The 22,716-nt window shown below is 50.5% G+C and overlaps 1 protein-coding gene across 1 annotated transcript; it reads right to left on the bottom strand.

Moving 5' to 3' along the window:
• Positions 1–591: 591 nt before the first annotated feature.
• Positions 592–20,459, bottom strand: SLC22A4 (solute carrier family 22 member 4). The gene is made up of 10 exons (XM_061457144.1): positions 20,009–20,459; positions 14,464–14,567; positions 13,397–13,551; positions 11,254–11,425; positions 9,908–10,034; positions 7,916–8,016; positions 6,740–6,954; positions 5,846–6,028; positions 4,120–4,255; positions 592–3,312 (listed from the first exon to the last, which is right to left on the bottom strand). Exons 1-10 carry the CDS (start codon positions 20,399–20,401, stop codon positions 3,237–3,239), a joined length of 1,662 nt encoding a protein of 553 aa, XP_061313128.1. The 5' UTR covers positions 20,402–20,459; the 3' UTR covers positions 592–3,236.
• Between the last annotated feature and the right edge of the window lie 2,257 nt (positions 20,460–22,716).

Genomic DNA, 22,716 nt, shown 5'->3' with positions numbered 1-22,716 from the left:
CCCGGGCCTGGCTGCGGGCAGCGCCTCGGCTTGTATTGACAGCAAGGGCCGAAGAGGCGGCCGCGATGTGCGGGGTGAGGCACAGAGCCCTGCGGGCAGGAGCGCTGCCGGTTCGCACGCTGCTCCCTGCGTGCCAACATCGGGCTAATCCACGTTTCCGACCAGCCTGCTGTGGATGGTATCTTCATCTCTTCACCACCAATGTACAGCTTTTACAGCGCTTTTGAATGCCTTTGTTTGAAAAGATCTCCTGTTCCGTGTGGGAATTACAAAGCTGTGAAAAAAACCCCATGCGTAAAATGGACAAAGAAGAAGTTAAACCTCAAAATCAGCCTTGAGGTTGGGCAGGGTCTGTGTCCATGCCCTTGTGGGATTGCGGAGTCAGGACAGATCCATCTGAAAGCCAGAATAACTGTACTACACCATAACAGCCTGGCTGTGTAGAATAGCTTATTTGTGGAAGAGCTTGTTTTAGGGTTATATTTTCATCCGTTATCCACGCTAAGTACATTTTAAACTACCTTTTTACACCTCTTTGCCCAAAGCGTTAAAGCGAGGACACTTCCTCTTCAATTGCACTCCACACAGAAAGCAGGTTATACAATGCCAGCGCAGATTTTATTACCATGAAGACATAAGTGAATGAGTGGCAATTGCTACAGTTTCATATATGCTTTAGCACATCCAGTGAAACAGCCCAGGAGCAAAGGTTGCACAGAGAGACGCAGGTAAAGTGACAGCGGTGACAGCTGAGGCACAGTGCAACAGCCCCTGCAGTCAGTGAGAACGATCCCGCTGGTGCTTCCCTCCTGCCCTTCCCGCTGAGGATCGCAGGGAGAGGCTTAAATAGCTCATAGCAACACATTTAACTTGTGCCAGCGGCTGCTAAACCAGTGCTGTTTGCTTCAGCTTTACAACTAAGAGAATAGTAACTGGCCAGAACCCGGCACTGCAGATTCATCCCTGTTGGGTTCTTCCACAGACCATTGCTCTTTGGGGCTTGCGAGCCTGGGGAAGCCACTGGCAGAGGACAAAAGTTCTCTTTGCAAACGCTTCATGAGCTGAAGCAATCCCCTTTTCTTGTTTTTCACCATCCTCAGGCACCATGAGGCCTTGGAACAACACCGTGTACTTTTCAGAAAGTTATTCCACAGCTGGGAAAGATTTGCCTTTGTTTAAATGTGCCATTGAAAACACTAAAATGTGACCCCAGCTTGAGTTCGAGTACAAAAAATGAGACCGATTAAAACAAGGTATTTAAACTAAAACCCAGCACAACCCTTTTTCTTATTTAAAAAAGGAAAAACAATTTTTTTTTAAGTTACCACGCAGTTCAAGAGTACAAAAATATTTACTTTTTAGAAACACCCAAGCCCACAATCACACAAAGTAAGTATCAACTTGATATAAAAATCTTCATAAAGATACAGCCACCTCTATTTAATCCAAGTCAAACCCTGCCCCATGCTGATACAAAGGCTTTGCTGACAAATGTAGTTATGTCTAAACTGCTATTCTATAGATTAACTTTATAGTAAGTAAACCCAAGATTAAATAGTGCTGATATCAGACAAATTCCAGCTTGAGAAAGGATGAGAACATCAAGGATCACAGGATAATGGTTGCCTTGTGTTACATTCATGGCAAAAGCCTAACTGCAGCAAACTAATGTGAAAGTAAATGGTATTTCTGCATCCCAAAGGGCAGCTTAAAGTAACTGCACAAGTTCCTTGTACATGTTATAAAGCTTTATATTTGTGCTTGAACTTGGGAGGGAGAGCCTCCTTCCTATGCCCAGTGCCAGCACAAGACCAGCTTGCCACAAACTCCCCCTTTAGAGGCAAGACAGAATGCTTTTGTTGGCCTTTAGAGAAGTCAAATCATGGCTAATTGATACTTACAGAGGATAAAAATCAGTCTACCAGGTCTGATCGACTTATGTGCCCAAGAACTGTATGCACTGCCAATAAATAGGAAAATAAAAGGTATTCTGCTATGTAGTGTCCATTAAACAGTAGTAGCACAACTCTAAACTCTGCATTTGTTTTCATCCAATCTAGTGTTGCTGAACTTAAATACATCCATAACCTGTAGGATCTGAAGAACAAAACACTGGATTTGGTGGTGGTTTGGTGGGGTTTTTTTGCTCTGAAAAAACCTATGGTCCCAAATTAGCCCTTTTGTGGTTTTTCATAGCTGCGGGTGAACATCTCCAGAACAGATTTCTGTGAGCATCAAATCCCCTTTAAATCTGTAAATGGTACAAAGACTACACAGAGGCTTTTAAAACTCTCTTCTCTGTACTTCCTCTGAAGGTACAGAATGATGCAGTATATCTTCAAATGAAATGCTTTGGAAAAAACACAACCCCAAAAGATCTAAAAACCCTGCTTATGCCCATATACCACAAAACACCTGAAAGCTAAAAGCTGTTTGGATGGGGTCGTTGACTTGCTTAAGCCCATGTGTCTTCTGAAAGAAGGCACAGCCCCTCAGGTGGTCAGCAAGCTGTAGTCCTTACTCAGTGTTAAAGATTCCCCCTCCATCCCCAAGGGTACCAAATGTTCATGAAGCCCAAGGATTTCAGTGGGCTCAGGCTTTATGAACAAGCATCAGCTTTTACAGGGACAAGTGGATCCCAGCTCCTGGGAAAAGCAAGCGACATCAAAAGATACTCTGCTGTCATGTACGAATCCCACATCCTTACACTGAAGTGCATGTCTGCTTTGCTACAACGAAATCCTGATCCTACTTAGTCTATTAGGCTTTGGTCCCAGATTTCAAAGGAAGATCTTCCCTTTGGGGGCACGTGCTGGGGTTTTCAGAGACAGAGCGCAGCTCCCCTTCATCCAGTCAACAGGCACAGTGAGAAAAACCATGAGCATTTTGTTCACTACCCTTTCTTTCCTTTGAGCAGCTTTCATTGAGTACCCGACTGACTGGAGTCATTGCTGTACTATTCCTAACACTCATGTCTAGCTTATTCCTTGAATTGTGTTAAGCACAGGCAGGCCCCCATTTCTCAGCAAGGGAGAAGCCCCAAGTGTCAGGACACTGAATTACAGACTGAGAGTCCTACAGGGCTAGACAGCATCTGTTAGTAAACTATGTATTTGGGCAGAGTAGCACAAGGGATAACAACTATGGTGCAGTAGCATTGACTGTTGGGTTTTCCTCTAGCAGAAGATGCATTCCGAGATGTTGTTCTTCTTTCAGCCCCTCTGAGCGTGTGTCCTTCACAAGGGCGTTACCAGAACCTTAGGACTCTCCTTTCCATTCCTAATGCCATTGGTTTGTTGCCCATTTCTGAAACTGAAATCAAGTAAAAGACTGAGAAGCCAAGGAACATTTTACTGGGTGTCATCAGACACTTCCCCCTCCTGATTACCACCACTAAAATAACCATGTTACACCACCAACAGAAGTGTTGGGGAAAATGCCATCCTTTCCGGATGGCAGAAGTAGTGCAGCAAAACAACACTGGGAACTTGAACATAATTCACTGTCATTCAGCTGCTTCCATCTGTTTATGCAAGAAGCCTGCTGCTCCCAAGTATTTCCCTCCCCGATGGTAACTGGTGAACTGGTAGCCTCCCAAATGAAAGAGGCTAGAGAACTGCAATCCTGTGTTTAATTTGGAGTGGTACCTAATGAACTTACGCTGAAAGAGTGAAGTGCTTTGGAATGTATGACATCCCACTAAATGAATAGCTTAAATGAAAAGGAGAGCGAGTGCTAGAAAAGGATTGAAAGTGTTGGGAGATGATAGAAAGCAGCAGCCTGAAGGTGATGTGAGGGTCAGCCTTGCTTTCTGGGTGCCCACTTTCAAGCACAGCAGCTCTCAGGTTCACTTTGAAAGATCTGATGTTTTGCAGTGGATCTGATGAAACAGAATCATAGACTCATGGAATGCTTCAGGTTAGAAGGGACCTTAAAGCTCATCCAGTTCCAACCCCCTGCCACGGGCAGGGACACCTTCCACTAGAGTAGCTTGCTCCAAGCCCCTGTGTCCAACCTGGCCTTCTTTACCGATTTACATCTTTACTGATTGTGAAGAGGGACTATGTAGAAAGAGGTGCTGAATTCTTGTGATGATGGGATGAAGGAAAACCACCTTACCACTTCACCTTCAGCATCTGCTCAAAGCTCTCAGGCAGGGAATTGCCATAGCTCTCCGGGAGAAACAGGGTAAGAATCCCAATCAGCACAGTCAGGCTTCCCATCAGGATATATGGGAGGTGTTTGTCGTAGGCATCTGTAAGAACATAGGACACAATAGTAGTACTTAACGTGCCCAAACAACTACCCCATGGGTAAAATTTATATTCCAAATATTGCTGGAATGCAGAATTAATTGAGAATTATTAGCTGAACTCTTCATAAATATCAAAGGCAAATCCAAAACCAATATACTTCTGTTATCTGTCCGGAGATGTTTTCAGTTTTAAAACTACAGCGTGCACTCGAGTATAGTCAACACCTACCATTGGTTTCATGCCATCCCCCATGTCTGTGTAGCAGCTAATAGGATTTTTGTACACTTCCAGCTGGGATAGCCAACATCTCTGCAAGGTAACAGCTCTGCTGGGATCCTTGCTGGAGCCTTCAATCCTACTCTGTCATCAGGAACCAAATCCTCTGTTAAATAATTCAACATGAGGGAGGAGAAGTGCTCAAACAGCCCAGCACTCATCAGCTGCCTGGGATTGTGCTTCCTGCTGGGCTTGTGCAAAAGAACAGGCCAATTACAGACTAACAGGCAGCTAACAGGGGAATCCTTAGTTACCTTCCTGACCGCACACGGAGAGAGCATCAGGCCTCCCACGACAGACAAGAGGCTCTGACCTTGCTCTTCCCAGAATATTATTTTGGACTAGAAGGCAGCGGCCCCTGCCAGCAGCCTGAAGCCAGCGCACAAGTGTTTGGGCAGGATGCAAGATCTTCACATCACAATAGCATAGCAAGGAAAAGGGATTTGCTAGGAGTTAAAGTATTTATGGTGCAGAAAATACCAAACTGGACTTGCCAGCTTTAAGTTGGTTTAGAGCAACATGCTTTATGATGTATGGAATAAACTAGCAGTAAAGTGAAGACCTCTGGGTATCGCACACAGAGTCAAAGTTTGTGATTTGATCTCTTCTGTGTTCATGAGCTGGATGAACTGCAAGGTCCTAATTTAGCTGTAGCAAAGATCAGCAGCTGACGAATTTCTCCTAAAACCTCCTGAGGTTTAGGAAACTATTCTGATGACTGGAACAAGAGGGTTTTGGAACAAGAGTTCTTTGAAAGGCTGAGCCTGTGGAAACCTGGGATAAAAATAACCTCAAAAACCCAACCAACAGTTTGGTTTAAAAACTATTATCGTTACCTGTGCTGCAATAGAGACTGAAGACCCTAAGGCGCATCACAGTCCTGCTGTCCCTTTTGCTTTGTATTTGCACTGTACAAGTATGAAATAAAGACTGCGTATTTTCATTATTTTTGGTGCAGTTTGTTACACTCATACTGGGATGTGGATGTGCGACAACATAGGTGAGTTACAGACAGCAAAAAGAAGTAGTCTTCTCTTCCCTCTCCTGCCATGGTGAACCAGCAAAGCCCCCCTAGCAGGACACCAGCAATGTTCTGCTAGAGTCAGCAGATACTTCCACCCTTAATCCCCTAATCTCTGTTACCTTTTCCTGCCTGCAACATGCGGATCGTTTCCATGTACAGACCCAAGGTGAGAGAAGGGACTTAAGAGACAACAAGTGAAGTGACTTAAAGCTGAACCTGCACTAAAGAAGCTCAGATAATTTCTCTGGGCAGTTGTGCAGCACAAAGCAAGGAACACAAAATGTCTCACCCAGGTAAACAAAGTAAGGAGCAATGATGCTGCCCAGCCTGGAAGCGGTGGAAGTAGCTCCAACTGCCATGTTTCGCACTAGTGTTGGGTACAGCTCCACGTTGTAGACATAAAGCATTGAAAATGCTGCTGTGATGCCAAATTTCCCAAGCATCACCAGGCCCACAGACAGGACATTAAAATCTGGAGGAGATAAAATAAAACCAAGGTGAATAACAACATCCTGCACTTACTACTTGTATTTCTTCTATATCCCAAAGATCAGATCACTGGTTTTTCCTAGTGGTTGTGTTCTTTGTTTAATTATAGAATGCATTATACATTTTGCATATATATACATATGTACATGTATGTGTGTATATATAAAATTATACACTGTATTAGCCCCATCCCTAGATGACTTGGCTGCAAACTTCCCACTGAACACAATGTAGATGCTCAGGTTATTTTGTACTGTTCAGATTTTGGTCGTTTCCAAGTAAAACAGCATTCTTGAAATGGAACAAAACTGGATTACACAGCAATAAAAGACAAGCTTAAATCCACCCTTTTTTCATCAAATCCTGCAGAGATTTACACACAGTGAAATCTGGAAGACTTGCAGGGTTTTTTAGCCTCTATGCACAACCAGATAAATCACAGGACACTTTTGGCTCTCATTTTACAATTCCAGGTTCCCCTGGGCTATAAAAAGCTCAGTAACTTGACACAATAAATGACGGCCGTGCATGACTCAGCATCTTCATAAAACCACATCATGGCTGCAAGTGATGAGCACAAACTTGACTTCAAATCCTAAATGTGATCACGGTTTCCAGCAATTTCACTGAACTATTAGGACCATAAACTATTTCTATCATTTTTAATGCTCAAGTTGTGTATTGAACCTTGTACCTGCAGGAACCAGCTGAATGAAGAGGACAACACCTCCCCCTAAAAAGAAGATGCCAGCTAAGGAGTAGCGCCGGGGGAGGCAGCGGAGGAGGAGCCAGGCAATCACATAAGCTGGAACTTCGATCACAGCCGAGAGGAAACAGTTGATGTAGGCATTTCCATGCCAGTTTGGAGTGCTGAGGGACAGGCCAAAGTAACCAACTGAAGTGAAGAACCTGAGGAAAGCAGTAAACCCAAATGATTCCAGAAACATCAGTCTCTGAATGCCTCCAGTGTTGCCTCAGATGTTGTGACAAAAAAAGGATGCGCCATTAAGCCATGGGCATCGTGGCGTCCCCATCTTTCTAATTCTGTCATCCCTTCCAGTGACCATATCCACAGCGGCTGGAAGAGACCTCTGATTTCTCTGTCCTTCCTGCATACACTATATCAAGTAAAAGGCTTTGTGTAGGTCGCTCACAAAGGCTTTTCACTACAATGGAGTCATTAATGGCACAGTGAAGAAACTCTGGAAAGCTTCCCATGCCAACTACATTCCTACTTGTAGCCAACTCCAGTGACAGGATCTCCCACCCTCAGCAGTTCCGTTACATCTTATTTAATCTTCATGAGAGAGCTGGATGTTCGGGTTTCAAATCTCAGGAATGCCTTACTCTGGCATGCCAAGTGTGCTAGCCAGTTCCTTTCTGCTGGGGGAAGTATGTACAGGAAAGGGTCCTCGTTTGTCTATATGGTATTATTGGGTCCTCATTCCTTGTGGCTGCCCAGACAGGGACCAGGATCTCACTGAGATGGGCAGTGTACAGAAACCAAACAAAACCACCAGCCATGGGTCTGCTTCTTGTTATGCTACTGAGTTGCTGCCTTTGCTTCAAGGAGGACATTTCTCTTCAAACAGTGATTACAGAGTTGGGAGCTTCTTTAAAGAAACCAAAGCAACAGAATTTGCAATACACGAGCTGTTACCTATAATTTCCTAACTATTTTACATCTAAGTCGATGCTGTTCTCTCCATGCTCTTGTGGATTAGTGCAGTGTGGGTGCAAGGACACAGAGGGCCAAGGACCATGTGGATGGGCTCTGAGGCTTAGACTTATTATCTAAACCTGTGGCATGTGCCCTCAGATCAGAAACCGTTCTATTGCCTGGGTACTGTAGGAATACACATTTCCTTACCACAAAAGTAATGACATAATAGTAATAGTTGCAATGTTTCGGGTTCGAAATAGGTCCAGAAGGATAGCCTTCTGCTGCTGCTGAGGCTTCCAATCCTGCATCTGAAGGAAAGAGGAAAACAAAACCAAAACATTCCCACACACCTGCGAGCAAAGCAACCTCTGCCCCCCAACAGGTCTGGGCAGTTACGATGTTATGACTCTATCAGGGGATAACCAGTGAGCCCAAGGGCCGCTTCTGCACCAGGGAGGGCAGTCCTTAGGTAAAGCTTGTGTGCACCCACTGTACTCGTGGTAGTTTCCAGGGTTTTGTTATAAGAAAGGTAGCACTGAGACCACTGCTCCTGCTGACTAAGGAAAAAGGTGCCAGCTGACAAGCCAGACACATCAACATTTCCTTACGGATCTAACATAGAGCTTCCAGGAGTCACCTCAGTACCAAAGGCACTGTCTGTGCACTGTCCACTCGACTCTTCCATTCAACCTTCACAAACAATGGGAAATCAATGCAGAAACCCACCCAGCTCTGCTGCCTGTGGGCAGGACGGATGCCAGAGCTCAGCATGGTGGCATCATTGGAGACAGAGGGTCCAGTTTAAGGCTTGAAGCTGGAATCTTCTGGTTGACATTAGGGAGCTCTTCTGCCTGCATGGAGGGTCCTTGCTGGGGCAAAGCCAGCGCCCGTGGCCAGGCTTCCCCCCGAGCCCAAAGAGGGAACCACCATGGTCCTCCCTATGGGGCTACCCAGTGGATTTCCTTTCCCAGGAAGAGAGGATGGTTTCCAAGGAATGGCTTTATAGCAATGTTTGAGAAATACTTCCAATGAAGGACTTCACATGCAAACATCATCCTCAGGCTTTGGTGGACAGATGCTTTGGCATACAAGATTTCCATGCAGTAACAGACAGCGAAGCTGCTGCTTGGTCTCACAAATACACAGGAGTGATGGAAAGCAAAACACTTTACTGGAGCCTGAAAAGTCATGTCCAGCACGAAAGACATCTGACCTCTGGCTGTGAAGTAATGAAAATGCTTTCCCATGGTTTCTGTAGGATGAGCTTCCCATCACTGCAACATGCACTTCGGTTTACACTAGAACATACACTTGGAAAAGAGATCTTCAGCAGCTCAGCCAAAGTGTGAACATGACATTGAAGGGATGGATCCAGCCCATGGGAGGTGCAGCACGCAACATCTTCCTTGCAAAGGAGCACACAGTGCTTTGTTTTCTGCTCCATCGGGCGACATCAGGAGGCCCAAAATGCAGTGAAGTGAGATCTCACATACAGACACACGGGTATTACTGATGCGTGGCTGGTTTCTTTGCACAGGAGAACGGTTTGTGCTTCTTCAGGAGCTCCAGCCAGGGCAGAGCCACTAGAGGGGGAGATGAGCCCAAGAACCAGCCATCGTGCTGCTGCTGAGCAGCTCCCTGGCTTGCTGGGGTTGTGCTGGGCTTTCTCCTCTTAACCAATACATGTGAAACACAGTAGAAAAACAGACCTGAAGAGCTTGATATTCTTCACCACCATCGCTGCTTGTGGTTTTCGTGTGCCCGTGTAGCACTGGGGTGCTTTGGTTTGTGCCACCCAGCCCCAGCACATGCGGCTGCCGATTTAGGGTCCCCTGCACAGCCTACAAAGGGTGGCTGTCAAGCTGCAAATCCCTAACACCACAACCAAGCTGAAAGGGGGACAACCACATCCTCCTCGGGCCTTCTCAGCGCCAAAGGCTGAAGCAATCTGGGTCAGCCTTGCTCTGAAAACCACAACCAAGCACTGCTGAGGAGGAGAATTCCACTGTGAAAACCAAACACATGAAAGCCCCTCTGGCTTCTCATTTTGAACTCCCTAACTCAGCACTTACCTCGCACCAACAGTCACCTGAAGAGCTGCTGGTGCGAACCAGTTCTGTGCTGGCATTTCCTCACAAGTCAACTGGCCAAAGGGGGAACGTTCTGGTGAGGTAAAGCACCAGGACACATGCAACATACCTCTGCGGTGTCAAAAAGCACCTCTGGGGCTGGCACACCATTTATCTTCGCAGCCTTTCGGATAATAACTTCTGCCTCCTTGTACCTTCCCTGGGAGATGAGCCACCGAGGGGATTCAGGAATGATCCTGCAATGGGTTTCACAATAAACAGCTCAACGTTTCTCACATACAGTTATTAAAACCACATGTATCGTCTCTACGAGTTCCACTCTCAGCTGACAGATTGCTTGCAGCAGAAGGCAGCCAGCACAGAAGCACGTGGGCAATGTAATTCATGGATTTGTCCCACCGGGATCAATAGGAGAATTCCAGTCTATGGGAGGTGTTTATCCCCACGCTGAAGTAAATGCAAGCTTACCCTTGTCCTGGGTGGTTGGTTTTTAAGGGGTAATTGATGCCCAGCGGACAAACCCCAGATGTCACCAGACAGAGAGCAAAGGTGGGGGTAACTTAGCCAGTGGTGAGCAAAAATGTTGTTAGGGAACCACACACAACATGGAAATGCTCGAGCTATGCACAGGGTACATTTAAAGGCTCTGAGTCATAGGAACCTTCTATACAAACCTCACATAGCAGCGATGGCTGAGTGAGGGTGCACCTACACGTCACCAGTGCTCCAGAGCTGGGATGGGTGTGTGCAGTGAGAAGAGGAAAGAAAACATGGACTCAGCTACCAAGAGGACAGTGTGGGATGGCTGAGAGGAGCAGGGGAAGGAAGAGCCAACCTTTGGCTTAACCAGACGCTTATACACGCTGAAAGAGCTCACAAATCAAGGTCCTGCTCCAGCAGCCAAAGCCAAGGCTGGGAGGACGCAGGGCTCCTGGCACACGGAGCCTCTGGGAGGGGGCTTGCCTGCGACTTAATGACATGGAGAGCAATGAACTGCTTAATGATAGGAAGTGCAATAAACTGCTGCGTGCGAGAGAATGGGCTCAGCCTGGCACTGGGGTACCTGAGAAGCTGTGGATGCCAAGGCCAGGTTGGACACAGGGGCTTGGAGCAAGCTGCTCTAGTGGAAGGTGTCCCTGGCCGTGGCAGGGGTTGGAGCTGGAGGAGCTTTAAGATCCCTTCAACCCAAACCAGGCTGGGATTTTAGTACCAATCAGCAAGTGAATCCACATTAAAAAACAGCTTAAATTAAACAAGGAAGGAAGCAAAGTTAGAACGAATCACGCAGTGGTACTACAGGGGTAAACCTAAAGGTGGTTAACAGTGTCCAGAGCTACAAATCAAATCCAGCATTCCCAAGTGCTCTGGAAAACCAATGCACAAGTGGCTTCAAGCACAGGGCCAGCACCAGCAGGGCTCTGTGGGTAGTTAACTTGACTGAAAAGTGGTACTCACCACCAGAGCGGGATGCAGAACAGCCCCGGGATCGTGAGTGCCAGCAGCAGCATCCGCCAGTCTCTGATGAAGTAAGCAAACAGTGGCAGCAACATGTAGCCAATTGCAAAAAATATGCAAATTCCTAATGTAGAGAATATAATACGAACTGATTTGCCCAGGATTTCTGTTCCTGTTCAAAACAAGGGAGGGTGGATTAGCATCTCAACGCTTTCTTTCCAAGCATCACTCAATACTTTACTGCGTTTAGGAGAAAGTTAAGCTAAACAGTCTTAGGAAGGAGCAGCACAACACAACCCACCCAGTACAGATAAAGCTGCTTGGGAGTATTGGGGACCTTCAGATGAAGGAGTGACTTCTGTTTGCTTTGGTTAAGGCATTGTCAGAGATGGATAGGAGCAGTCAGGGAATGGCCAGCAGCCTTTCAGGAGCCTTTCCTGCATGCTTGTCTAGGACATAACCTGCTCCTGCACTGAATCCATTGGGATCTAAGATGTTAAGTTCACTGCTGAGCACTTCAGGTCTGACATGGGATGAAAGGATGTGAATTACAGTGAGGTGGAAACAAACTTAATGTTTATTTGGAACAGAAGGCTGAATGGTGGACCAGCACATCACAGGCTGTAGGATACCACCAGGGAAGATGCCATCATCTAACAATGCTACTGCTGCAGTAGCCAGGTAGCAGCCCATGAAAGCATCCTACAGCCACTGTGTCATGTACAGGATGTGGTTAAAAAACATCTCTATAGACTTTTGCCACCACCTCTGGGAGGAAACTATTCTCATGAAGATGGAAGCAATAGTGCTAAGGGCAGGAAGAGCCCCGGAGGCTGGAGCAGGGTCTGTGTTATGCATAGGGCAGCAACGCAGGTTTGGACGTTGGAAGCTGGAACGACAGGAGAAACCTGTGTTAAGGTGGCCCCTTGAAAAGACAAACACTTGGGGATGGGGGGTGCCAGGGCTGCAGCACAGCCAGCATCAATGGGGGCTTTATATGTGCCCATGTCACTGCTTTCCCATGGCAGGCACTCACTCTGGCTCCATCAGCTCCACACAGGAGTTAACTCCAAGGACAGGGGGAGCAGTGGCACTGGGATGGCAACAGCAATGGCAAGTGATCTCCCTGCTGACAGCCTGACCTACTTAATCCTCCCTCCACCACCGGCAGCGGTGACTCACTGCTGCCCGGGGACATGACGGTGCATCCCCTCCACAGCACTGATTTCACATCATGTTCTTCTGCTCTGTTTTCCTCCCCCAGCGTTAAAGCCTCATGGGGTAGGAAAGAACAGCATTAACTATTAGGTTTTAATTTAAACTAGCTCATAATAAGAAGTACAAATTGTAATACTAATGCAACTGGTTTAAAATACCTACATTTAAAATACCTAAATTGGTTACCAATATGTAAAGGGGCCAACAAGAAATCTGGAGAGGGGCTTTGGACAAGGGCCTGTAGGGACAGGACAAGGAGAATGGCTTTAACCTGCCAGAGGGGAGACTGAGCTGAGCTCTTAGGCAGAAGCTCTTCCCTGGGAGGGTGCTGAGGCGCTGGCACAGGGTGCCCAGAGAAGCTGTGGCTGCCCCATCCCTGGCAGTGCTCAAGGCCAGGTTGGACACAGGGGCTTGGAGCAAGCTGCTCTAGTGGAAGGGGTCCCTGCCCGTGGCAGGGGTTGGAGCTGGAGGAGCTTTAAGGTCCCTTCCAACCCAAACCAGGCTGGGGTTCTGTGATATCAAAACCTGACATAAACACATATGTACACACAAGAGAGCTCTTGCAAATCGCAGCTCCCAGCCGAGGCCTGCATCAGTCATCCCCATAATTCCCTCCGACAGGGAGGAACCCGAATGCCTTCTCTATCTCAGACCTGCTTCTGCTGATAACAAACCCTGAACACTGCCTTGAACTTCTTCTCCAAAGAAGAAGGAAATAGATCTTTAGAGTCTTCTTGCTCTCTTCCTTTCCTCTAAACCTAAAGGAAATATAGGCTTGATGTAGCCAAGAGGAAAATATTTACACTGGCCTAAACTAGGAATTGTACCAGTGAGGCTTCACTGCTGTCTAAATAAATGCTCAGAGGGGAAAAGAAAATAACAGTACATGAAACAAGTACTGAATCCAATGCAGACATATTCATACCCAGTATGAAGGCCACCACGTAGTTTGAGATCTGCCCCATTCCCACTATGAGAAAGAGCACTGTGAACATCTCCCAGCTGATGGAGAACATCTGCAGGAAGCTGAAGGCAGTCTGCACGGCCATGGTCAAAAAGAGGATGTTCTTCCTGCCAAACCTGTTGCAAAAGAGAGATTGCTACTGAAACAGCATGCATTGGTGGAGAGGGGCTGCGTAAGAGAGCAGGAGGGAGCACAAACAGCCAACCTCAAGCAATGCAGCTCGGCACAACCTGAGGTTTGGTTCCTCTTGAAGAATTCTGGTTATTAGTTTCATAAGCACTAAAAATGTTTTCATTTCCAAGATGCAGGAAATTCACCAAGAAGAAAAAGGAAACTTCAGTGAAGATGTCAAGCCACACAGCTGAAAGTTAGGAAGCGAAGGCTTTTAGGCTACTGGCATCTATACATTGCAACACCATTATGCTCTGGATGTATTAAATGGCTATACCAATGGGTTTCGGTCTGAGTAGTCATTGTACCCTTTCTCTCACCTGCCCCTCTGCATTAGGATTCCATAGCATTGCCTTATGGGAAGGTAAGAGCAAAAGCAGGGTTATGTTCAGGTTGGCACATCCATCCTGTGCATGGATGCTGCCCAGGCCGCCCCACCAGCAGCAGCCCTTGACTTAGCAGAGGTTTCTGCAGCAACAGAGGGAACCCCTCAGCTGCAGGCTCAGAGCATCCCCTTCACTGACAAAACACTTCCAAAGCAACTCAGTGAATAGCTCGCAGAGAAGGTGCTGGGCTCTGGGGGAGGCCGACGGGGCACACAGCCTTGTCTGATGCTCCCAGCGGGCACATGGCACCAGTGGGATTTAGTGATTATCTCGTCTCCCTTTCAAACAGTAACACCGACTGACTTCGGCACCGGGGCAGGAGTCAGGAGACTAAATTCAGATCACATGGAACTTAATCCTGGTGGCTTTAGGATTAAGATTCCCATCGAGTTTGGAAGCCTCTTTGCTGAATACCCAGGGGAGCACAGTGGCTTTTACGGCTTCCTCACCGACAGGCAGCTGCGGTGTTACCTGTCTGAGAGCTGCCCTGAGATGAAGGAGCCGATGAGGACTCCCACGAAGAACAGGGACGTGGTCAGCGGGGCTTTCCAGTCATCCTCACACACCAGGTTCCACTGCAAGAGAAGAGGCTGTGCTCAGACACAGCCATAATGCTCATCCAGGCACAGGGGTTACGGGCTGGAGACAGGCATTTTTCCACATAATTTAATTCCATTTCTCCACACCCACATTTCCACCCCTCCCTGGCACCAGCATTCGTTTCCACAGTGAAGGTCACTGCCCAATGCCCTGTTAAAGCACAGGCAAGCCCCATCAGGCCAAAACGCTGGCAGCCATCTGATGGGACCCCACCACCTCTTAATGCCAAACCCAATGGGCAGTTGGTGTTTGCAGCCCGGGGGCTGTCCTGGCCCCATTTCCAGCACCATCTCCCCACCACACACCCCAACTGCCACATCAGACCCCCAACACCTAGGACATAGCTCCTCATGTCCCGAGATGCTCCCCATCAGGAAAGCAGAGAGATGGAAAGGGGTGAAGGACTGCCCTATCCCTGGCTAGGGACAGTTTACAGATCACCTGCTGCAATCCTGTAACTTCAGGGGTTGACAAACCATACGCAGTCAATGCACAGAATGAAATTTCTCCTCCTGCACTAACGTGTTTCCAACTTCCTTTCCATCCCCATCCCCATAAACCGCAGGGCTCCCTCACAGCCTCACGACTGGCCCTGGCTGCGGCTGGAGGTTTAGGACAGGAGCCAACATGGAAACTTCCACCCCAGGCTGCTCCTAACCCCAGACAAGACGAATAAAAGCAGCATCATGAGTCTCTGCCCGCTGAAGCTGGAGCTGTGGCTTGCTCCATCCCAGTGACTAATCTGCCAGCCAAGGCATGCCTGCCGGGAGCACGCATGGATAGACTTCAAACATGTTAGTGTGGGATTAGATAGTTCTACCACAGAAGGAAGCTAATCAGATCACAGATCAAAGTATAGCATCATTTTAATAATTAGCCATGCTATCAGAGAGCGGGACATAGCACGCACCAGTGCTGGGGGCATGGATGGGCTGAGCCATCGCAGCAAGCCTGGGTAAGGTAGGGGCAGTGGAGCAGAAACCTTCCCTCAGGGCTGCTCAGGATCCTTAGCTCAGCAACAGGCAACAAGAATGAGAAGCTTCTGGGCTCCAAAGAGATCCAGGTGCCATCTGACAGCACTGTGGGTCCTGCCAGAACCAAACCATCAATGGGGTGATGGCTGGGCTTTGCTTCTGCTGCAGAACAAGGAGAAGGAAACCCCCAAGCAGGGAGGGATGCGGTGGCTCCTCCAGTTTGCTCTGGGCTATAATTCAGGAACGAGCTGCAATCAGTGCCTGTTTGCGGGCAGAATGAATGTACCCTGCCAGCGGAGGGAAGCTGGGTACCTGTGCCCGGCTTGCAGAGTAGCACCAGCTACATGACAGAGAGATGAACCGGATTTAAGCACATAGCCCATGCCTCCTCCTGGGAAACACACACAGGGGCTTTAATTTGGGAACATGGAGATTTGAGGACTGAAATGTGCCTCCAAGAATTAAATCTGATTAATCATGGCTTTAAGCTGCCGCATGGGAGATACAGATGAGAGCTTAGGAAGCTCCCTTCCGACCCAAACCATTCTGTGATTCTATCAATAACAAAACATTATTGATATAGTGTTAATAATAACAACATCATCATTAAGACCTATGGCAGCCGTTTCTTAGAAAATGGTTTCTCATCCCTGCTGGGAAGGAAGAGATGTTGCCATGAGCCCACCTGGGTGCACACCAGCGCTCATCTCCACTGTATTTGCTTGGATGGATGGGAGCACGTGTCAGGAACATTCGATATGGTCAAGGATGCTCACAGTGAAAAACACACACAGGGATCCGCTTCACATGGCAAAGAAAACCCATCCCGCTGCACTTCCCTTTCCCTGCTCTGGGAAAGCTGGTGACAAGGTGGTGGCAGAATTTGGAACCAATACAGACCATTATTGGGGCGCTGAGCACCTTGCTCTAGGGCTGCCAGCGCAGTGCCTGCGTCTGGACCCTCAGGCTTCAGTCGCTCATGGTGAAGGGTCAGCATTTTAAAATGCCTCCACTGTGCCAAAGGCACTTTGGCTGCAAAGTAAAGCCAGCTAAATAATAACTGCTTTGTGCTCCCTTGGTGCCAAATGCCTCCCACCCAGCCGTTCCCTTTGTCTTTTCCCAGGACAAAGGAAGAGCTGTGTGCAGGAACTCGCTGTCTTTGACCAGAAAACACACAAACACATCAAATCCAGCTGATTCCACATATACCTCAATCTGCTGAGCGAAGAAACCGCACCTCCTGTGTTAGATCCAATGCCACACACAGCACACAGGGACATATCCAGCCCTACTGCATAGGTACACCTTGTCTTCTCCCAAAGTACCAGACTCCCACCCCAGAGGCACTTGCTGTCACGAAGGCTCATGCCCTAGCACTGCATGGCGATGGAGCATGTGTCAACATGCGAAGACTTCACTTGTGCTTCCATGTACAGGGCTTTCAGTTACTCATTGCACGCTGACTCCTTGCCAGCAGTACGTGGGGGAAAGAGATATTTAACTTCTCTCTTCCTTAGAGCTGTATCCATCACAGCTGGTGCTGAGCACACCATGGCCCCAGAGCTGCAGCCCAGCCACAGCTACACCATCTATAGCTACAACCTCCAAACTGTCTGTACTGGACTAATTACTCATTAACCAGAAAATAAGTAATTCTGTCATGTCCCTGGCTAAGCATACAGGGGAGCAAAGTGCAGTGTAAGCTTCCAAGGAAGTGCTCTGAACACCAGGAATAAGAGCTGCTCAAGAGCAGCACTATTAAGGCATTGTGAGACTTGAACCCCCTGCAGTTCCATGCTCAGCTCTGGGGCCACCACCACAAGAGGGATGTGGACCTGCTCAACCTTAAAGCTCCTCCAGCTCCAACCCCTGCCACGGGCAGGGACCCCTTCCACTGGAGCAGCTTGCTCCAAGCCCCTGTGTCCAACCTGGCCTTGAGCACTGCCAGGGATGGGGCAGCCACAGCTTCTCTGGGCACCCTGTGCCAGCGCCTCAGCACCCTCCCAGGGAAAAGCTTCTGCCTAAGAGCTCAGCTCAGTCTCCCCTCTGGCAGGTTAAAGCCATTCCCCTTGGCCTGTCCCTGCAGGCCCTTGTCCCAAGCCCCTCTCCAGGTTTCCTGCAGCCCCTTCAGGCACTGGAGCTGCTCTCAGGTCTCCCCTTCAGGAGCCTTCTCTTCTCCAGGCTGCCCCAGCCCAGCTCTCTCAGCCTGGCCCCAGAGCAGAGCTGCTCCAGCCCTCACAGTAGCTCCGTCACCCTCTGCCATGGCTCTTTTCAGCCCCCATCTGCATTCTTAAGACCAAGCAGATGACTGAGTCTGGGATGCTCCGTTCCCAGGGTCCCTGCACACCAAACACCACGGATCTGGCATCTCCCAGCCTGTTCCCCTCAAGCAGCCGTAATAACAGGATTTGACACAACTGCACAGATCAAAACTACCAGAGCTTAATCTTGTGCCATCAGGTTTTGCCCCTCCATTGAGTTCTTCAACTGAAGATGCTTTTTCACTGAGCTTTTCTGACAGCATGTCCTGGCCTGTCTGCCCTAATGCAGAGAAAATGTTGGCTACAGAAATAATCAGCTCAAGTTTAACGGGACTGCTTCTCCACAGGGTTTCATTGGCACCTTTTTTTCCTGCTATTGAAACCAAATTCTGTATGTTTTCCAAACATCCATGACGATCTGAAAACAAAACAAGTACCCTTCTTTTCCATCTGGCTCACAGATGGGAACCTGGCACTTGGTTTCCATCCCTATTTGCTCTACGGCATGCCCCAGGTCCCATGGCAAACCTCACTGCTGCATCCCATCAGCCTGGGGCTCTTGTTTGGCATCTGCCAACTGAACCGTTTGCTGCTTGGTAAGAAGGAAAAGCATTTCTCCTCCTTTCCTTCATTTGCAGCCTCCCTCAGAGCAACTGACTCCAAACCAGAGATTCCGAGTTCACAGCCACCACGGGATAACCTGGCTGCGCTCTGGCACTGAGCACCACGGCACTGCCTGGATACAGCCGGGCATGTCCATGTGCAGCAGTGCGCTGGTGCTATGGTTCACCCAAGGCCAGGAGCAGGGTGAGCTTCCCAAGCCTTGATTTGGTGTTGTGAGGGCTCCCCGGTGGCCAGCACAAATGTCAGGAGATAGGCACACGTAAGTGTCACACATGCCCCTGGCATCGCTTTGGGCACGTGAGAGGAGGCTGCATCCCTGCCCTCCCCTACCCTGCAGCTGTCCCCTGCTGCCTCCCTTCCCCGCAAGCTTCAGTGCAGCCCAGTCCATGTCCACACACCCCAGTACAGACCCTGACCACGTCCCCAGGGCACACACCTGCAGCCACACACTCCCCAGCCAGGACCTGTGCCCCCATGCAATGTGTTCTGGTGGGAGATGTTGGTGCTGATTTACAGGGATCCCAGAGAAGCCACACAACTACTCCCCAAGAGCGAGCCATCAGCACGTCCATCAGCTACCTGCAGCACGCTGCTCGTGCCTGTCAGCCACCAAACCCAAATGCTGGCCGGCATGAGGATGAGCTGCTTTATTTTTAAACCCTTTCACACAACACTAAGGAGCAGCAGCTTTACTGGAGCCCTGTTTTCCTTCTCTACCAGAGCTCCAGGCTCCTCACCAGCACAGGCAGAGACACACACACATCCCTGCTGCTGCACAGCCAGGAAACCCAAACAAGCCAAACCTGACCCATCACCATCCCATAGATGCTCGGTACAATTGAGGCCACCGCACAGACTTGCACACCAAGCTGATGGCTTGGCCACAGCCAGGACCAGGCTCACAACAAGCCACGTGTGCTGCAGACAGCGACCACAGCGCCTGCCTTGCACATCTCGTCTCACCCAGCTCCTGGTGACCGTGTCACCAGGGCTGGCAGCGCTGGCACAGGGTGCTGGGGCCAGCAAGACCCCATCGCTGCCCCGGACCCAGCCAGGCTGCTGCTGTGATGATGGAAAAGCCTGGATGTCCCCTTGCAAAGTGCCGCTGGGAACCAGGGATTCCATCAGGTGGAAAGTTTACCGGGGCAGTCAGCATGCCAGCAAAGGAAATGACTGGGCTTCTATTTAAAGCCTTGGCCTCCCCCTATGCAAAAAAGCCCTCCCCAGACAAACAAGCAGGGGTTTCAATGGACAGTACAGCACGAGAGTAGAGACCGGTGGCTCCTCCTGGGGCCCTGCACCCCATGTCCCCCCCTTCACCCCGCTGCATCGCGTCCACCCGGACCCTCTCCCACAGGCACTTCACCCGCTGGTCACTGCTCCCTATTCGCCCCCTCCCAAGGCAGAACGACTCCCCCCCCCAAAAGCCCCGGCAGAGCTCGGCAGGGCATAGCCGGGGGCAACAGGGGGTGGACGGAGGGTACCGGGATAAGGGTGGCGAGCACCGGGGGTTGGGGCGGGGGGTACCCGGGTTTGGGGGTGTCCGCGGCCGCGCACCTCGGTGACGATGGAGGAGCGGTAGACGTCTCGGCTGTACTCCCAGCCGTCCCGGCACGGCTCCTGCTCCAGCGACCCCAGCTCCACGTCGGAGCCGGGCCGCAGCCCCAGCGCAGACAAGTTGGTGAGCGCGGCCAGGCGGTAGCGGCGGCAGCGGCTCGGCACGGCCCGCCCGCCCCGCAGCTCCAGCGGGATGCTGGCGTTCAGCCACTCCGCGCTCAGGTTGGCCCCGCTGGGCACGACGCACCGGTGCTCGGGGGTGCCGGCCAGGAACACGACCGACATCCCATTGAAGCCATTGGGAATGGTGCTGGCGCTGAGCAGGAAGAAGACGAGGCGCTGGAAGCGGCCCCACTCGCCCAGGAAGGCAGTGGCCGCGTCGTAGTCACGCATGGCACAGCGCGGACCCTCCGCGGCTCTGCGCGCCCGCGGACACCCCCGCTCCTTGCTCCGCCCCGGACCGGACCGGCCCCGCGGGGCGGGGCGTCCCGCTGGTGCTGTGGGGGGGCCCCGGCCCCGCAGGTCCCCGGTTACCCCGCGGCTGCTCGGGCCGTGAGAACGTTGCACAGATTTATTCCCGGCGGCTCCGGGACCCGCGGCCGGTACCGGAAGCTCCGCACCGTGCCCGGCCCCGCGGTGCTGCGGCCGGTGGGAGATGCGCGCCCGCGGGCACGGGGAGCACCGGGCACAGCGTTGGAAACCGGCGTTATCCGCGCCCGGTGTTTCCCAGCCGTGTTTACACTGCAGACAAGGTCAGCGGCGGCTGCGGCAGCGCCGGCCTCGGGAGAGGAGCTTTTTCTGTTCCGGTTCCCTGTCTGTTAACGGTTACTGACTCCGGGCTTTGCACGGACTCGGAGACATCTCAGACATGAGACAACGCTGTCATCTTCTGAAATAACTCAAGGGTCACTCAGACGCGCGGCTGTTCCAAACGCACGCTGGTCCTCAATTGCTTGGAAGATGCGGCTCCGTGGAGCAGTGTCATTGCCCACGGTGCCTGCTCGGGAATGGGGTAGTTTGGGTGTGCAGATCTGAGGATGAGGGCAGGCCGGGAAGCATCTCTGCAGCAGAGGTGTTGCAGGGCTGTGTGTGTGTATGGAAGATGGAGGAGCAGACCGAGAAGCGGTGGCTGCGGCAATGCCTGGGAAGCAGAAGCAGATGGCAGCATTTATCCGAGCCATGCAGAGATCTGCTGCTGCTTGGGATAAGGGATGGAGAGCTCACGTCATGCAGTAAATGGGGAAGGTCTGGATACCTCCAGCTTGGAGAGAGGCCGGAAGTGGCAGATGCTCACCCGTGCTGGGGACCTCGAATCCTGTGTTCAGCTCTGGCCCCTCACTAGAGAACAAACACTGAGGTGCTGGAGCGGGGCCAGAGAAGGGCAATGGAACTGGTGCAGGGCCTGGAGCCCAAGTGTGATGGGGAAGGGCTGAGTGACCTGGGGGGGTTCAGTTTGGGGAAGAGAAGGCTCAGGGGGGACCTGATGACTCCCTACAAGTGCCTGACAGGAGGATGGAGCCAGGAGGGGCTGGGCTCTGCTCCCAAGGAACAAGGGATGGGACAAGAGGAAACGGCCTCAAGCTGCACCAGGGCAGGTTTAGATGGAGCTGAGGAACAATTCCTTCCCCAGAGGGTGCTCAGGCATTGGAACAGGCTGCCCAGGCGTCACCATCCCTGGAAGTGCTCACAAACTGTGTAGATGAGGCCTCAGTGCCGTGGTTAGTGGTGGCCTCGGCAGTGCTGGGGAACGGTTGGACTGGATGAAACCAAAGGTCTTTTCCAGCCCAGCCGCTCCAGCCCAGAGCTGAAGCTGGCCCCAGTGATAAGAGCAAGGCAGGGGCTGATTTGGGTGATCAGGGCCTCGCAGGCAGCAGCTCTCAGCCTGCCCTGCCCTGAGGCTATGCAGGAACCACCTAACACCAGGCAATGCATGGCTGCTCCACCAGGAAATAAGGAATCGGGAGGGTATTGTCTTAAGTATTAATGCTAATGCAATCTTAATAATTATTCAGTCAACAGTAAGAGTTTACAGAGGAATAATTTGCAGTCCTAAGTGACTGTGGTTAGACTGCACATTTCGTGAGCAGGGCGTGCTCAGGATTAGCTGGTTTGCAGATGAATCTTTCATGTCTTTAAAATGAGGTTTTCTCTTACATTGTGAATCTACATGAATTAGCAGTCCTATCAACACCTCGTGCTCCAGCCAGCTCTGCCACAGCACCACCAGCTCCTGCAGACCATCATTTCAGACCCAGAGGGGGGATTCAACCTCAGGGATGCTTCAGCCCAGGCATGGAGATTGTGAAGACCACATGGAGTTAGCATCCAGGAGCTGGCTGGGGCAGGCGAGGAGCAAATTCACTGTGGAGGAAGGGCTGGTCCTGGTTCTCCCCAGTGACCCCTCTGAAAGCAGTCGGTGCATTTCAGTGCAGCTTCCTAAGCCATGCTTTGGCTGTTAGATGACGAGCAGTGTGCGGGAAGCGAGGTCAGAGAGATTCCTGTAAAGTGAAATCAGATGCGGAGGAGGAGCAGCTCTGTCACAGGGGGGATGGAGAGGACCTTGAAGAGCTGAGGAGGCTCCTCTTGTGCAAGTGTCTTGTTCTTGTGCAAACACATTGTCTAACCTGGCCCAAACCAGGCAGGAGGGGCTGGAGGAGGAAGCAGCACCGACGGGATGCTGCGCTGCTGCAGGCTGCCCAGCCATGGAG

The sequence above is a fragment of the Pezoporus flaviventris genome, unplaced genomic scaffold (assembly GCF_033815535.1).
Source record: "Pezoporus flaviventris isolate CSIRO_AGI_PZ_B2104156 unplaced genomic scaffold, CSIRO_AGI_Pfla_v1 ptg000023l, whole genome shotgun sequence".
In the NCBI taxonomy this organism is placed as follows: domain Eukaryota; kingdom Metazoa; phylum Chordata; class Aves; order Psittaciformes; family Psittacidae; genus Pezoporus; species Pezoporus flaviventris.
Note: the sequence above shows the minus strand (reverse complement) of the source record. Positions and strands in the feature narration are given on the sequence as shown.

What these genes read in the sequence shown, in the direction of transcription:
- SLC22A4 (XM_061457144.1), bottom strand. Translation starts at nt 20,401, where the DNA reads ATGCGTGACTACGACGCGGCCACTGCCTTCCTGGGCGAGTGGGGCCGC. An exon ending in TGCTTTTTGACACCGCAGAG is followed by an intron (nt 8,017 to 9,907) that starts GTATGTTGCATG and finishes TCTTTCCTTCAG; the next exon opens with ATGCAGGATTGGAAGCCTCA. An exon ending in TCCTTACTTTGTTTACCTGG is followed by an intron (nt 4,256 to 5,845) that starts GTGAGACATTTT and finishes ATGTTCTTACAG; the next exon opens with ATGCCTACGACAAACACCTC.